Below are 14,691 nucleotides of genomic sequence, written 5' to 3' on the forward strand. Positions count from 1 at the left end.
CTCTTTTTCCATTTAATAAAAGTGAAAGTGGACAGGGTCTGTTAAGCTCCACAATGAACAAAAAGCTGACTGAAGACTGAAATCTGTCATTATTCCCAGATATTCTTTTTACCTTTGCCAAAGCTCTGAAATGTACTACAAAAGATGTATGGACTACAAAATTGGTGTGTCCATGCCATTTGATGCCAATAATGCCTAATGCCACTGATTCTCACATGTTTCTTTGCATGTCTAATATTATTTTATTATATTACAATAATATTAAGTGGAGAAGATTTTCAGTGAATAAATGAAAAAACTTAAAATATAGCACACAAGTGGTATGGACCACGTTTATGTTACTTTTAATGTTCTTTTGCATCCTTTTTGAGGCTTGAAATCTCCAGCCCCTTTTACAACCCCAATTCCAAAAAAGTTGGGACAGTATGAAAAATGCTAATAAAAACAAAATGGAACAATTTGTAAATTATATTCACCCTTTGTTAAATTGAAAACACTACAACTAAACATTATACGTTTTACCTTGTGAAATTCTTTTTTTTTTAATTTTTTTTATGTACAGTAATTTAAAATCAGATGATTGCAACACGCTCCAAAAAAGTTGAGACAGGGGCAATTTAAGACTAGTAACAATTTGATGAGTTAAAATAACAAGGCAATATGAAATAGGAGATGTTAAACAGGTGAGGCCTAGTCCTTCAAGAACAGCCTCCAAAAACAGCCTAGTCCTTCAAGAGCAAGGATCATTCAAGACTTGTCAATTTGCCAACAGATGCTTCAGCAAATAATCCAGCACTTTGAGAACAATGTTCCCCAAAGACAAATTGGAAGGATTTTGGGCATTTTACCCTCTACAGTGCACAATATAGTTAAAAGATTCAAGGAATCTGGTCAAATTTGGTGCGTAAAGGGCAAGACGAAAACCATTTCTGAATGCGCGTTATCTCTGATCCCTCAGACATCACTGTCTTAAAAAACGTCATTCATCTGTAATGGATATCATGAACATGGGCTTGGGATAACTTTAGTAAACCTTTGTTAGTCAACACCATTCGCCGCTGAATCCACAGATGCAAGATAAGATTTTACTATGCAAAGCAGAAGCCATACATCAACACTGTCCAGAAGCGCTGTCGACTTCTCTAGGCTCGGTCTCATCTTAGATGGAAAGTAGAACAGTGGAACTGTGTTTTTTGGTCCGAAGAGTCCACATTTCAAATAAAACACAGCCGTCATGTTCTTTGGGCCAAAGTGAAAAAGGACCATCCAAGCTGTTATTAGCGTCAGGTCCAAAAGCCAGTGTCTGTATGGTCCAAGGGTGTGTCAGTACCCATGGCATGGGTAACACGCACATCTGTGAGGGCACTATTAATGCAGACAGATATGTAAAAATTTTGGAGCAGCATATACTGCCATCCAGCACCGTCTTTTCCTGGGACGTCCCTTCAAACCACATACTGGTCGAATAAACAGAGTACGGGTGCTAGGTTGGCCTGCCTGCAGTCCTGACCATCTCCAATTGAGAATGTGTGGTGCATTATGAAGTGCACAATACGGCAACAAAGACCCCGTACAATTGTGCAGCTGAAGACCTACATAATGGATGAATGGGGGGAAATTCCACTTTTTAAACTTAAACTTGTGTCTTCAGTGCCTAAATGCTTAACAAGTGTTATTAGAAGAAATGGTGATGTTTCACAGTGGTAAACACTCAACTGTCCCAACTTTTTTGGAGCGTGTTGCATCCGATTTTAAATGATTGTACATCAAGGTAAAACATCATATAATGTTTAGTTGTATATAATATAGCAAAGGGTGAATATCATTTACAAATCACTCCTTTTTTTTTTTATTAGCATTTTTCATACTGTCCAAACTTTTTCGGAATTGGGGTTGTAATATCATACATATTTGGAACTGATATGAGGGTGAGTAAATGATGACAGAATTTTAATTTTTGGGTGAACCATCCCTTTAAGTCTATATACATGTGTGCTGAGTAATTCTATGATAAGATACAGAACCAGCAAATAGCATTTGTGCTACACACTGATTACAGATGCTAATTTGAACCAGTGCTTTGAATACGCTTATCTCGTTCCACTATTAAACACTGACTCATTTCAACAGGCGACAAAGAACAGAGCCACACATGTGGCATCAGTTAGCTATTTAAAAGGTGGATTATTTATAACTTAAATCTTAAATCTTCAAGCGTGGATGGCTCTTTCTGCATCTGTGATGATGAATGGGCCACACGGAAATGGTAGAAGACTCACGATAATGTCCTGTCTGGTTTTGAAGGTGCTGATGTATTGCGCATAGTGTGCGTCTTCCATTTGTTTCAGAATAGCAGTCATGCAAGCTAGGTAGTGGCTCTGTGTTCAGAGGAAGAGAAAGAATGATCAATAATTTCACTTGTGTTGCCTATGCTTGAGAAAAAAAAAAAAAACATATTGCCACAGGCCTGGGCAAAGAAATAAACAACAAGTTCAGTGGTCCAGAATTTTGCTACGGGTTTTAAGGGTGAATCTCACAAAACCTGTCATATATCACCCCAAACCAAAAGAATAATATAAGAATTATATTTTGCTTCAAGCTAAAGTGCAACTTTTTTTTTCATCCAACAGAATCGCAAAACTAAATTTCAAACAGGTGAAATTGCTGTATTAAGAGAAAAATCTAATTCTCATTACTGTAATTTAAAAATAATGATTTAAATTTTATACATCAATGTAATATATGTTATACTGCCTTTAATGCATGCTGATTTAAATAAATAAAAAATGGTATTACAGTAATGAGAATCTAACGAGAATCATCACTGAGAATAACAGTATACATATTATAAACGTACTCAAAAGAAAAATGTCCGCACACATTACAGTAATGAGAAGTTGCAAGGGAAATGTGCTAAACGAACATTGACAAAAAATCTTAATGGTCATTTTTGATGATAAACAAAATTTGTTATGTTTTGGTGAGATTCAGCCTTTAGTGCTGTGCTGTAGAAATAAAACCAACACTGACAAGAAGGTAAGCTGATTTAGCTCTGCCAAGTCATTTTAGAACTTTTAATTTGTGGCATGCTGGTATCTTACTATGAATGGCGAATCTAAACTCAGGTTGATGACAGTGCGGTTGACCCTCCGCAAGAGACGGTCCACAATTAACTTCACATGACCACACGTGGGACCCTGAAATTATAATTAAAACAAAACTTGGAACAGAGAGAATAGGATAAAGGGATACATAAAAGAATGGATGAATAATTGCTGATTGAACCCAGAAATTACTCCTTCAAATAAACTATTCAGGCAGAAACAGTGTTGTGGCTTAAAATTACCTTATTTTGCAAGTTTGTAACATATGGTAACTGCTGCAGCATTGAGCTACTTACAAGTTTCAAACGATTGACCTGAAATGACTGCTTGTCTGAATACTTAATCTGCTTTCAACTGAAATGTCAGCAGGTACTGTAGCTCTTGAATGTCCTCTCATATCAACAAGCCAGTGAAATACATCATGGTTGACAGATGGGGTTGTTTATACAGTGGCAAAAAAAAGTATGTGAACCCTTTGGAATTAGCTAGTTTTCTGCATTAATTGGTCATAAAATGTGATCTCATCTTCATCAAAGTCACAAATATAGACAAACACAATGTGCTTAAGCTAAAAACACACAAACAGTTATATTCTTTCATATCTTTATTGAACACATCCATTAAACATTCACAGTTCAGTGGAAAAAGTAAGTGAACCCTTGTATTTAATAAATGGTTGATCCTCCTTTGGCAGCAATAACCTCAACCAAGCGTTTCCGGTAGCTGTGGATTAGACCCGCACAACATTCAGAAGGAATTTTGGACCATTCTTCCTTACAGAACTGGTTCTTAGGATGTCTGGTGTGAACGGCTCTCTTGAGGTCATTCCACAGCATCTCTGTTGAGCTAAGGTCTGGGCTCTGACTGGGCCACTCCAAAAGGTGTATTTTCTTTTTTTGAAGCCATTCTGTAGTGGATCTACTTTGATGTTTAGGGTCATTGTCCTGCTGCATCACCCAACTTCTACTGAGCTTCAGCTGGCATTCAGCCACCCTGACATTATCCTGTAGGATATCTTGATAAACTTTGGAATTAATTTTTTCCAGGCAAGCAGTCCAGGCACCGAAGCAGCAAAGCAGACCCAAATTATGATGCTCCCTCCACTTCACCTTTGGAATGATGTTTTCAAGTGCTGTGTGTTCTTCCCAAACAATCCAACCTTAGTTTCATCAGCCCACTAAACATTTTCCCAGTAGCATTGTGGAGTGTCAAGGAGGTCTTCAGGTGCGCAACAATTTTTTTGTTGGAAAGCTGCGGCTTCCTTCGTGGTGTCCTGCCATGGACACCATGCCTGTTTAATGTTTATCATATAGAACAGAGATGTTAACCAGTTGCAATGATTCATTCAAGTTTTAGCTTTCTCTCTAGGGTTCTTTTTTACCTCACTGAGCATTCTGCAGTGTGCCCTTTTAGTCATCTTGGCTTGACAGCCACTTCTAGGGAGAGTAGCGACAGTCCTAAATTGCCTCCATTTATAGACAATTTGTCTAAATGTGGACAGATGAATATCTAAGCTCTTTGAGATAACATTGTAATTCTTTCCAGCTTTATGCAAAGCAAACATTCTTGATCATAGGTCTTCTGAGATCTCTTTTTTTGCGAGGCATGTCCATGTCAGCAGATGCTTCTGGTGAATAGCAAACTTAATGTTTGAGTGATGTTTATAAGTCAAAGTAGCTCTAACCCACACCTCCAATCTCGTTTCATTAACGGGATGCAAGGTTTTCCAACTCCTGACTCTAATTAGCCTTTGTTGACATCATTAGCCTAGGGGTTCACATACTTTATCCAACCTACACTCTGAATGTTTGAATAACATATTCAATATGTGCAAGAACAATACAATAATTTGTGTGTTATTAGTTAAAACAGATTGTGTTTGTTCATTATTGTAACTTATATGAAGATGAAAACAGATTTTAAGACAAATTTATTCATAAATGCAGATAAATTCAAAGGGTTCACATACTTTTCTTGCCACTGTATCCATACAGAAAAGCAGATCACTCATAGTCTCACATAGTCAGGTTTAGAGGTGGGTAAGTCTGAAATCGCATACAATGATGAGAGCAATGCACAACAGATTGAAGCTTGCCATTTTGAGAAAGCTCTTGCCAATTTGTGTGCAATATGCATCCATGTCTACTGCGTTTACCAGTCTGTTACAATGAGTGCTTCAAAGGAAGAACTAGTATTTTGCCAAAGTTTGCACGGTTTGTAGCATTGAATCTTTGCAAGAAGTATTTTTCCCATTCATTTCTTCCATAGGGATTTCATAAAATCCTTTTTAAAAGAGTTGTAAGCCATAAATCAAACCAACCAGCTCTGAGGTGAATCACAACATTACAAATTTTTATTTGCAAAAAAATTGTAAAAATTTTAACAAATTATTATTTTTTTAAATGAGGCTGAGACTCGTAACTTCAGCTCTTTTTAGGACTGTTTTATCACATTTTGAGGTCCCCAGACGTGCGGTTGTTATTCAGAAATATCTGACTGCAAGATGGCACAATTGACCAATCAGAATAAAGTACTCCAGAGAGCTGTGTAATAAAATCGATTAAACAGCTCATGGTAGGGCTGAATTTAAAGGTTTACGAGTTACCATTAAAAATCAATTCGCCTATGGAAAAAAAAAATGAATGGGATTTTTACTTCTGAAACCCGACTGTTGCACTCTAAAAGAAACCAGACAATTTGTAAATGGTCCATGCGCTGAGGCTGAGACTAGGTTTAAGTTCAGCTCTTGTTAGGGATGTTTTACCACATTTTTACGGTCCAGCATGTCCAGTACAGTGCTCAGCAACTGTACACAGGCCTCAAGATCAGGTTTATTGGAGTGATCGTCCAGCTGCCCACTCAGCTGGTCTGTGATCAGGGGCAACAAAACATCTCGACAGTCTAGAAGCACAAGAGAGACTATAAGCAGTTAGGAATGGCACAGCTGTCTTGAGCTCCATGCTGCTCGCTGTGAGTGAAATCAATGAGGAAAATGATATGTTGGCCTGAACGAGAGTGTCAATTGAAGTCTCACCTGGCTGTTTGAAAAGGCTGCTTTCGACAATTTTCACCAGACAGCCAAGCTTCTGTCGGACCATCTGAAAATCTGGGATACTCTCGATAAACTTTGCCAGCTGAACACTTTTAGAAAGAGAGAGAAAGTAAAGAGAAAAAAGAAAAAAGTTTTTTTTTTTTTTTTTTTAAACTAAGTCTGGGGGAAATACATATAATCTCCTCTTACATCCTTCTGTTTCTGAAGTCTCTCTCTCAAAAAAAAAAATAAGAACTGACACAGTATTTAACTTACTGAAGTGTAAACTTCTGAGATATACTACCTTCTATTTCCTACACTAGTCTAACTTCAAATAGTAGACATTTATGAGGAAATGTGAGAGTGGTTGTCCCCTTTACCTAAGCTCTACAGCATCAAACACCTTCTGTAAGTCATCAATGATGGTAGGAAGATATTTCAAGATTGCACCCTGTGAGAAAAAAAACAAAAGAGACCAACTAAGACCACAGAACTGTCTACATATAAACAAGATTTCATTTACTTGGCTTCAGCTTGTCAATATTAGGTAGGTGGCACTTTCCACGAATAAGGTACAAATAGTTGTCCCATTATTTTAAAAACTATAAATGCACTAATCCCATGTTCATTAGAGAGAGAGAGCTATCAGATATTTTAGATAAACTAACATACAGTAACTACAAATCTAGAAAATTTGTCAACTGCTACTGTATGCTAGTTTAATTTAGGCTAAATCTGTAAATCTAACTTGCAACCGTTAACCATTTTGGATGTTTTCTTTTTTGCTTTTTTATTATTTGTTATTTGTATAAATCTTATTACTTTTTGATGTTTTTTATTGCTAGAAAATAATGAAATCACACAAATCTGGACCTACTACCTAGTATACATACAAATACATACAAATATGTTTATTCCTTTTTACATGTACATTGACAATTATTCATTTTTTGGATGGACAGTTTATCCGAGCAACTTAAAAAAAAAAAAAAAAAAACACCCATAATTCCTTTATTGACTATTTCTCTAGCAACCTGCCTTTATCTTAACACCTTCATCCAGAGGTCTGTCCATCAGATTGCTGATAGACAGAAAGAGGGTGCGAATGGAGTCAAGAAACTGCTCTCCATCTTCACTTTTTCCATAAAACCTGTCAAATGACAAAGACAAAACAATCAACAATGTACAAATCTTTAACACTTCTCATATATCTTCATGTGACCCCGCGTACACATGCGCACACATTGTGTTTTGGCATCGCTATATGCAATGCAGAATTTAAATGAATTTAAACCGACTAAATACTGTTCACAGCATTTTAGATTGTCATTTAAGGGTTCAACTTCTGACACACAGTCACATGACACAACAGCATGCCGTCAATTTCCGTGAAGTAATTCTAAAGGTGCAGAGCCAACAAAAGTGCCTCTGGTAAGAAACCTATTTAAGTTGTTTCACTGAAACCTGTTTGGGTGTAAAAATTAGCATCTCTAGTTTGGTTTGATATGTGCTACTACTTACAAATCAAAAAGGAAAATGGAAAATGCACACAGCAGTCACGCTCAGGTCTCAGGTGGATACACACAGTAGGGACATAATGAAATTAAAGAAACATGCAATGCTCCTAATCATACACTGCCTGGCCAAAAAAAAGACACATACTCTAATATTTCGTTGGACCGCCTTTAACTTTGATTACGGCGTGCATTCATTAACAACCTTATGCAACGTCACATTTATTTCTGTCCAGAGTTGCATTGATTTTTGGCCGAGATCTTGTATTGATGACATGAGTCGAACCGCTCCGTAAAGTCTTCTCCAGCACATCCCAAACACTTTCAATGGGGGTTAAGGTCAGGACTCCTCATGCTCCCTGAACCACTCTTTCACAATTTGAGCCCAATTAATCTTGGCATTGCCATCCTGGAATATGCCCATGCCGTCAGGGAAGATAAAGTCCATTGTTGGGATAACCTGGTAATTCAGTACATTCAGGTAGTCAGCTTCAATTTATTGCCGCATAACATTGCTGAGCCTAGACCTGACCAATTGAAGCAACCCCAGATCATAACACTGCCTCCAGAGGCTTGTACAGTGGGCACTATGCATGACGGGTGCATCGCTTCATGCGCTTCCCTTCTTACTCTGATGCGCCCATCGTATTGGAATAGGGTCAATCTGGACTAATCCGACCACATGACCCTTATCCATTGCTCCACAGTCCAATCTTTATGCTCCCTAGCAAATTGAAGTCATTTTTTCCAGTTAGCCTCACTAACAAGTGGCTTTCTTGTGGCCACACAGCTGTTTAGTCAATCCTGTAAGCTCTTGTCACATTGTGCATGTGGAAATGCTCTTTGTTTCACTATTAAACATAGCCGTGAGTTCTATGATTTTTTACGATGTGACTTCAAGAATTTTAGTGATCACCGATCACGATCATTCAAGATTCTCTTCCGTCCACATTGCTTCCGCAAAGCTGACGGTTCACCACTACCCTTTCAGGTTTTATTAATAAGCTGGATAGTTCTTAACCCAATTCCAATTATTTCAGCAATCTCCATAGTTGTTTCCTTTGCTTGATGTAGGCCAATAATTTGCCCCTTCTGAAACACAGTAACATCTTCTCCACGAACACAGGATACGTCTTCCGACATGGTTGTTTAAGAAATGAGAAGCTAGAGGGGCCTGGGTAGCTCAGTGGTAAAATACGCTGGCTACCACCCCTGGAGTTCGCTAGTTCGAATCCCAGGGCGTGCTGAGTGACTCCAGCCAGGTCTCCTAAGCAACCAAATTGGCCCGGTTGCTAGGGAGGGTAGAGTCACATGGGGTAACCTCCTCGTGGTTGTTATAATGTGGTTTGTTCTCGGTGGGGCGCATGGTGAATTGAGCGTGGTTGCCGCGGTGGATGGCGTGAAGCCTCCACACGCGCTATGTCTCTGTGGCAACGTGCTCAACAAGCCATGTGATAAGATGCACGGGTTGACTGTCTCAGATGCAGAGGCAACTGGGATTCGTCCTCCGCCACCCGGACTGAGGCAAATCACTATGCAACCATGAGGACTTAGAGCGCATTGGGAATTGGGCATTCCAAATTGGGAGAAAAAGGGGAAAAATCCCACAAAAAAAAAAAAAAAAAAGAAAAAAAGAAATGAGAAGCTACCCACTGCATCAGTTAGGTTTAAAAGAATTGTTGCCAGCTGAAACATATTAATCACTGCAATAATGATCCAATCATAGGCTCTTAAGTATCTGCTTATTTAAATCCAAACTGCAACTTTATTTTTGGCCAGGCAGTTTATTACACAGTAAAGCAGGGTGTGTTCTGAAAAAGTTTCCTGATTAAAATCTCATATGTTATAGCTTTAATTGCCATAATTTGGCATGTTTAGAAATGTCCTTGGAAATTAATTTACCCAAATACAGGAGTGAAAATCTTCATTGTTAGGACAAGTCAAATCAAGGACAAGTTCAATAAAGATTTCAAAGCCCACTTGGAGGCCATTTTTGAGAGCAAATGCTAAGACCTGAACCCACCTCAGATAGAGAACCCGAGACTGTACAATGAAACGAAAAAGGTACTTGAAGGCTTTTAAGGCAGCGTAGAGTCGCTCTGTATTAGCTGGGTCCTCAGCATGGCCCACAAAATAATTCAACACTTTGGTCAACTTTCTGTGAAAGGAAAAAAAGAAGAGATAGCACTACGAGGCAATTACTACAAGCTTTCGAAATCAATACAGGTGACATTTGAGAGTTGAACAGGACAGGTGTGTATGGAGAAAAGGTGAGAGATGAAGAGTGTGTGAGATGGCAAGGTGATAATTACATGTGGACAAAAATGGCTGAGTTAAAATAAAATGCATGAACTGTGACACAGGCATGAGAAAGCAAAACAAGAGAGGAATTCTTACTGGTATGCCAGAGTTGCGCTGAAGTGTTTGCTTACGTAGGTCTCTAAAACTGGATTAAAGTGCTGAAATTTTATATCGCCGATCAGTGAGATGATGAAGACCTAGACGAATAAAACACAGAATTTTATATAGGTTTAGCTGTTTACTTGACTAGCTACTCATATAATACTTCTAACATTTAAAGACAGCAGGTAATCAAAACTGATCCATTTACTTCCCTAATAAATGTTCTTGGTCTTATTGTGCATGATTCAACAGCGTAATGTTTGTTTTCATAATCTTTGATTGAATACTGTTTCATATTGTCTTTAAAGAGGACATTTCTTTAATATATTATGAAATAATTTAGTGATCTGCTTTGAAGCACAGGTTGAGAACTGGGAGATGCTGACTAATATTCTCTCAGATTTAATTACATAATCAATACTTGCCAGGGCATTAAAAACTAGAGTGTCATAGGTTTCCTCATCTGAGGTTTCCATCATGATATTAAACAGAGCATCCAGTGTGTCCTGCAGGAACTAGAGACACATAAAAAAAAAACATCAGCTCGTAGGGCAGCATTTTCAGGGGGCCGACTTTGTGTATTCTCATTGTCTTACTTTAATAATCTCCCCTCCGTCCACATCCATGAGTTTCTGAAGAATTTCTCCAAGTCTCCCAGTATTCGATCTCCAGTTGAGAAGGCCCAGAAGGTCAACTGGGTCACAGGAAATGTAAAAAGTTAAGCAGTTCACATACTACAAGAACTTCACTGTCTTGTATTGTTAGGTATTTCTCTGTAAGGAATAGTTAACCAAAAATTCTACTCACCCTTTTGTTCTATTTTTTTTGGAAGTTTTCCCAAGCCATATGATAGCTTTGTGTCAGAAACTGACCGATATTTAAGTTGCTATTCACTGAAATCTTGCTTTCTGCACAATTGGAGTACCAATGTAGTTTTTGTTATGATGCTTCAATTTTGGTCTGTTTTGCACACAAAACTTTTGTGTGGCTTTGGAAGATTACGAATCTATAAGTCATATGGACTACTTTTATGGTGTTTTTAAGGAATTTTTGGAGCTTGACAGCCTACTTTCATTCAATGAAAAGAGGAGCATGGACATTCTGCTAAACTTCTCCGTTTGTGTTCCACAGCAGAAAAAGTCATACGGGTTTCAAACAACATTCTGAAAATATTTTAGTCTATGTCAGTGTTATTAAATTTCTGAAGGAATACAACCCTGGCAGGTCTTACCATTTTGTGTAAGCTTTGTTGAGCAGGTAAGTGTGACAATCTGAAAGCTGTCTTTGGTGATAGGAATTACACTTGCATGATGAAAAGGTTTTCCTGTCTGTCTCTCTTTCTCTTCTACCTCAGCATATGAGCCAGGCAGACTCAAATATGTCTTTGGATCTTCAGTTTTCTTCATGTCCACCTGAAGGACACGAGGAACAGAAGAATAATTTTTCGGTGGAGGAGGAGTGTGGCCACATCGCATGGAACAACAATAAATTTCAGGTGTAAAAGGGAGTACACAAGGGCTTTTATCTCAAGGTCACATGCCAAGCTGAGCTTCAATAACTGAAAAGCCCTTTCAAAAACAAAATGACTGAAAGACCAAGGTGTCTTTGTTTACCTTCTACCCTGAAGGTACAAAAAGTCTCTTCACTTCACAAGGGAAAAAAAAAACTTTACAAAAAAACAGTTTAAAATCAAACACTTTAGAAATTAAATGAAAACTTGGCACTGGTAACTCAGAACTTTGGCTCCCTTCAAAATATTCAACTATTGTTGCCTTAAAGTTTAAAATGTACATTTATTCATTTAGCAGACGCTTTTATCCAAAATGATTTACAAATAAGGAATACAGCAAATGCGATTCGTGCTAAGGAGGAAATATAATGTGAAGTTCTGCAATACAAAGTTTCAAATTGCTCATAGTAGTGCAAGTTGAGGAAGTTGAGAGACAGTGCTAAAAAAAAAATGGATTGAGATTTTAGTTTAGCATTAGAAGGATCGGGTCAAGTGCTCAAGAAAGAGATGGGTCTTTAGATGTTTCTTGAAAATAGAGCTGCTCGGGTGGAGTTTGGAAGGGGGAAGTGAAAGTCTGTGAAAGTGATTTTGTGCCTCTGTGAGATGGCATCATGAGTTGGTGCTCACCCGCCAATCGCAAGCCTCTGGAGGGAACACAGACTGTGCAAAAAGGGAACATAGTGAGTGTAAAAAGGGGGCGCGGAACCAGTGCCTTGAATTTGACGAGAGCAACCACTGGTAGCCATTGCAGTTCGATGAAAAGAGATATTAGCCCCTTTCACACATGCAACCAGGTAAATTACAGGAAAATCGTTGGGTTGCCTTTACTGGTAAATATAATGTGCTGTTCACAATACTCCTGTTTTTTTTCTGTTTTGCTACCATTCACACATCAGCACCAAATGCCTTTAAATTACAGGTGCATCTAAATAAATTAGAATGTCGTGGAAAAGTTCATTTATTTCAGTAATTCAACTCAAATTGTGAAACTCGTGTATTAAATAAATTCAATGCACACAGACTGAAGTAGTTTAAGTCTTTGGTTCTTTTAATTGTGATGATTTTGGCTCACATTAACAAAAACCCACCAATTCACTATCTCAAAAAATTAGAATACATCACAAGACCAATAAAAAAAAAACATTTTTAGTGAATTGTTGGCCTTCTGGAAAGTATGTTCATTTACTGTATATGTACTCAATACTTGGTAGGGGCTCCTTTTTTGCTTTAATTACTGCCTCAATTCGGCGTGGCATGGAGGTGATCAGTTTGTGGCACTGCTGAGGTGGTATGGAAGCCCAGGTTTCTTTGACAGTGGCCTTCAGCTCATCTGCATTTTTTGGTCTCTTGTTTCTCATTTTCCTCTTGACAATACCCCATAGATTCTCTATGGGGTTCAGGTCTGGTGAGTTTGCTGGCCAGTCAAGCACACCAACACCATGGTCATTTAACCAACTTTTGGTGCTTTTGGCAGTGTGGGCAGGTGCCAAACCCTGCTGGAAAATGAAATCAGCATCTTTAAAAAGCTGGTCAGCAGAAGGAAGCATGAAGTGCTCCAAAATTTCTTGGTAAACGGGTGCAGTGACTTTGGTTTTCAAAAAACACAATGGACCAACACCAGCAGATGACATTGCACCCCAAATCATCACAGACTGTGGAAACTTAACACTGGACTTCAAGCAACTTGGGCTATGAGCTTCTCCACCCTTCCTCCAGACTCTAGGACCTTGGTTTCCAAATGAAATACAAAACTTGCTCTCATCTGAAAAGAGGACTTTGGACCACTGGGCAACAGTCCAGTTCTTCTTCTCCTTAGCCCAGGTAAGATGCCTCTGACATTGTCTGTGGTTCAGGAGTGGCTTAACAAGAGGAATACGACAACTGTAGCCAAATTTCTTGACACGTGTGTGTGTGGTGGCTCTTGATGCCTTGACCCCAGCCTCAGTCCATTCCTTGTGAAGTTCACCCAAATTCTTGAATTGATTTTGCTTGACAATCCTCATAAGGCTGCGGTTCTCTCGGTTGGTTGTGCATCTTTTTCTTCCACACTTTTTCCTTCCACTCAACTTTCTGTTAACATGCTTGGATACAGCACTCTGTGAACAGCCAGCTTCTTTGGCAATGAATGTTTGTGGCTTACCCTCCTTGTAGGGTGTCAGTGATTGTCTTCTGGACAACTGTCAGATCAGCAGTCTTCCCCATGATTGTGTAGCCTAGTGAACCAAACTGAGAGACCATTTTGAAGGCTCAGGAAACCTTTGCAGGTGTTTTGAGTTGATTAGCTGATTGGCATGTCACCATATTCTAATTTTTTGAGATAGTGAATTGGTGTGTTTTTGTTAAATGTGAGCCAAAATCATCACAATTAAAAGAACCAAAGACTTAAACTACTTCAGTCTGTGTGCACTGAATTTATTTAATACACGAGTTTCACAATTTGAGTTGAATTACTGAAATAAATGAACTTTTCCACGACATTCTAATTTATTGAGATGCACCTGTATGTGACGTTGTTTGCCGGAAATGACCTCAACACGGCTGTGTAGTTTGAAAACATGCCGGGGTATGATTTTGTAGCTGAACGTATGTGGTCGGTAATGTTGTTTTTTTTTTGGCTAATGTTTTCATTTTGCGCCTGCTCAAGACTCAACGACACCATATCTGACGACTTCAAATGAGACTGTTGTTAGCATCCGAAGGCGGAGTTGCTATCTGTGGCTGAAAAGCACAGTAATGTACATCAATCAGTCACAGCATAAAAACCACCTGCCTAATATTGTGTAGGTCCCCCTCGTGCCACCAAAACAGCACCAACCCACATCTCAGAATAACATTCTGAGATGATATTCTTCTCACCACAATTGTACAGAGCGGTTATCTGAGTTACAGTAGATTTTGCCAGTTTGAACCAGTCTGGACATTCTTCGTTGACCTCTCTCATCAACAAGTCGTTTCCATCCACAGAACTGCCGCTCACTGGATGTTTTTTGTTTTTGGCACCATTCGGAGTAAATTCTAGAGACTGTTATGCATGAAAATCCCAGGAGATCAGCAGTTACAGAAATACTCAAACCAGCCCATCTGGCACAAACAATCATGACATGGTCCAAATTACTGTAACTGCTGATC

General features: G+C 38.7%; 1 protein-coding gene across 1 annotated transcript in view; it reads right to left on the reverse strand.

Moving 5' to 3' along the window:
- The window catches only part of LOC127415412 (dedicator of cytokinesis protein 5-like), an 87,360-nt gene that overhangs the window by 36,665 nt on the left and 36,004 nt on the right, over positions 1-14,691 (reverse strand). Inside the window, exons 18-28 of the mRNA XM_051654114.1 lie at positions 11,284-11,464; positions 10,649-10,746; positions 10,478-10,567; positions 10,047-10,147; positions 9,673-9,807; positions 7,174-7,285; positions 6,516-6,586; positions 6,139-6,245; positions 5,869-6,005; positions 3,102-3,197; positions 2,280-2,378 (exon numbers count right to left, since the gene is read on the reverse strand). Of these exons, the coding sequence (XP_051510074.1) occupies positions 2,280-2,378; positions 3,102-3,197; positions 5,869-6,005; positions 6,139-6,245; positions 6,516-6,586; positions 7,174-7,285; positions 9,673-9,807; positions 10,047-10,147; positions 10,478-10,567; positions 10,649-10,746; positions 11,284-11,464 (1,227 nt within the window). The remainder of the gene's footprint in view (positions 1-2,279; positions 2,379-3,101; positions 3,198-5,868; positions 6,006-6,138; positions 6,246-6,515; positions 6,587-7,173; positions 7,286-9,672; positions 9,808-10,046; positions 10,148-10,477; positions 10,568-10,648; positions 10,747-11,283; positions 11,465-14,691) is intronic.

This window comes from Myxocyprinus asiaticus, chromosome 24 (genome assembly GCF_019703515.2).
Source record: "Myxocyprinus asiaticus isolate MX2 ecotype Aquarium Trade chromosome 24, UBuf_Myxa_2, whole genome shotgun sequence".
Taxonomy (NCBI): domain Eukaryota; kingdom Metazoa; phylum Chordata; class Actinopteri; order Cypriniformes; family Catostomidae; genus Myxocyprinus; species Myxocyprinus asiaticus.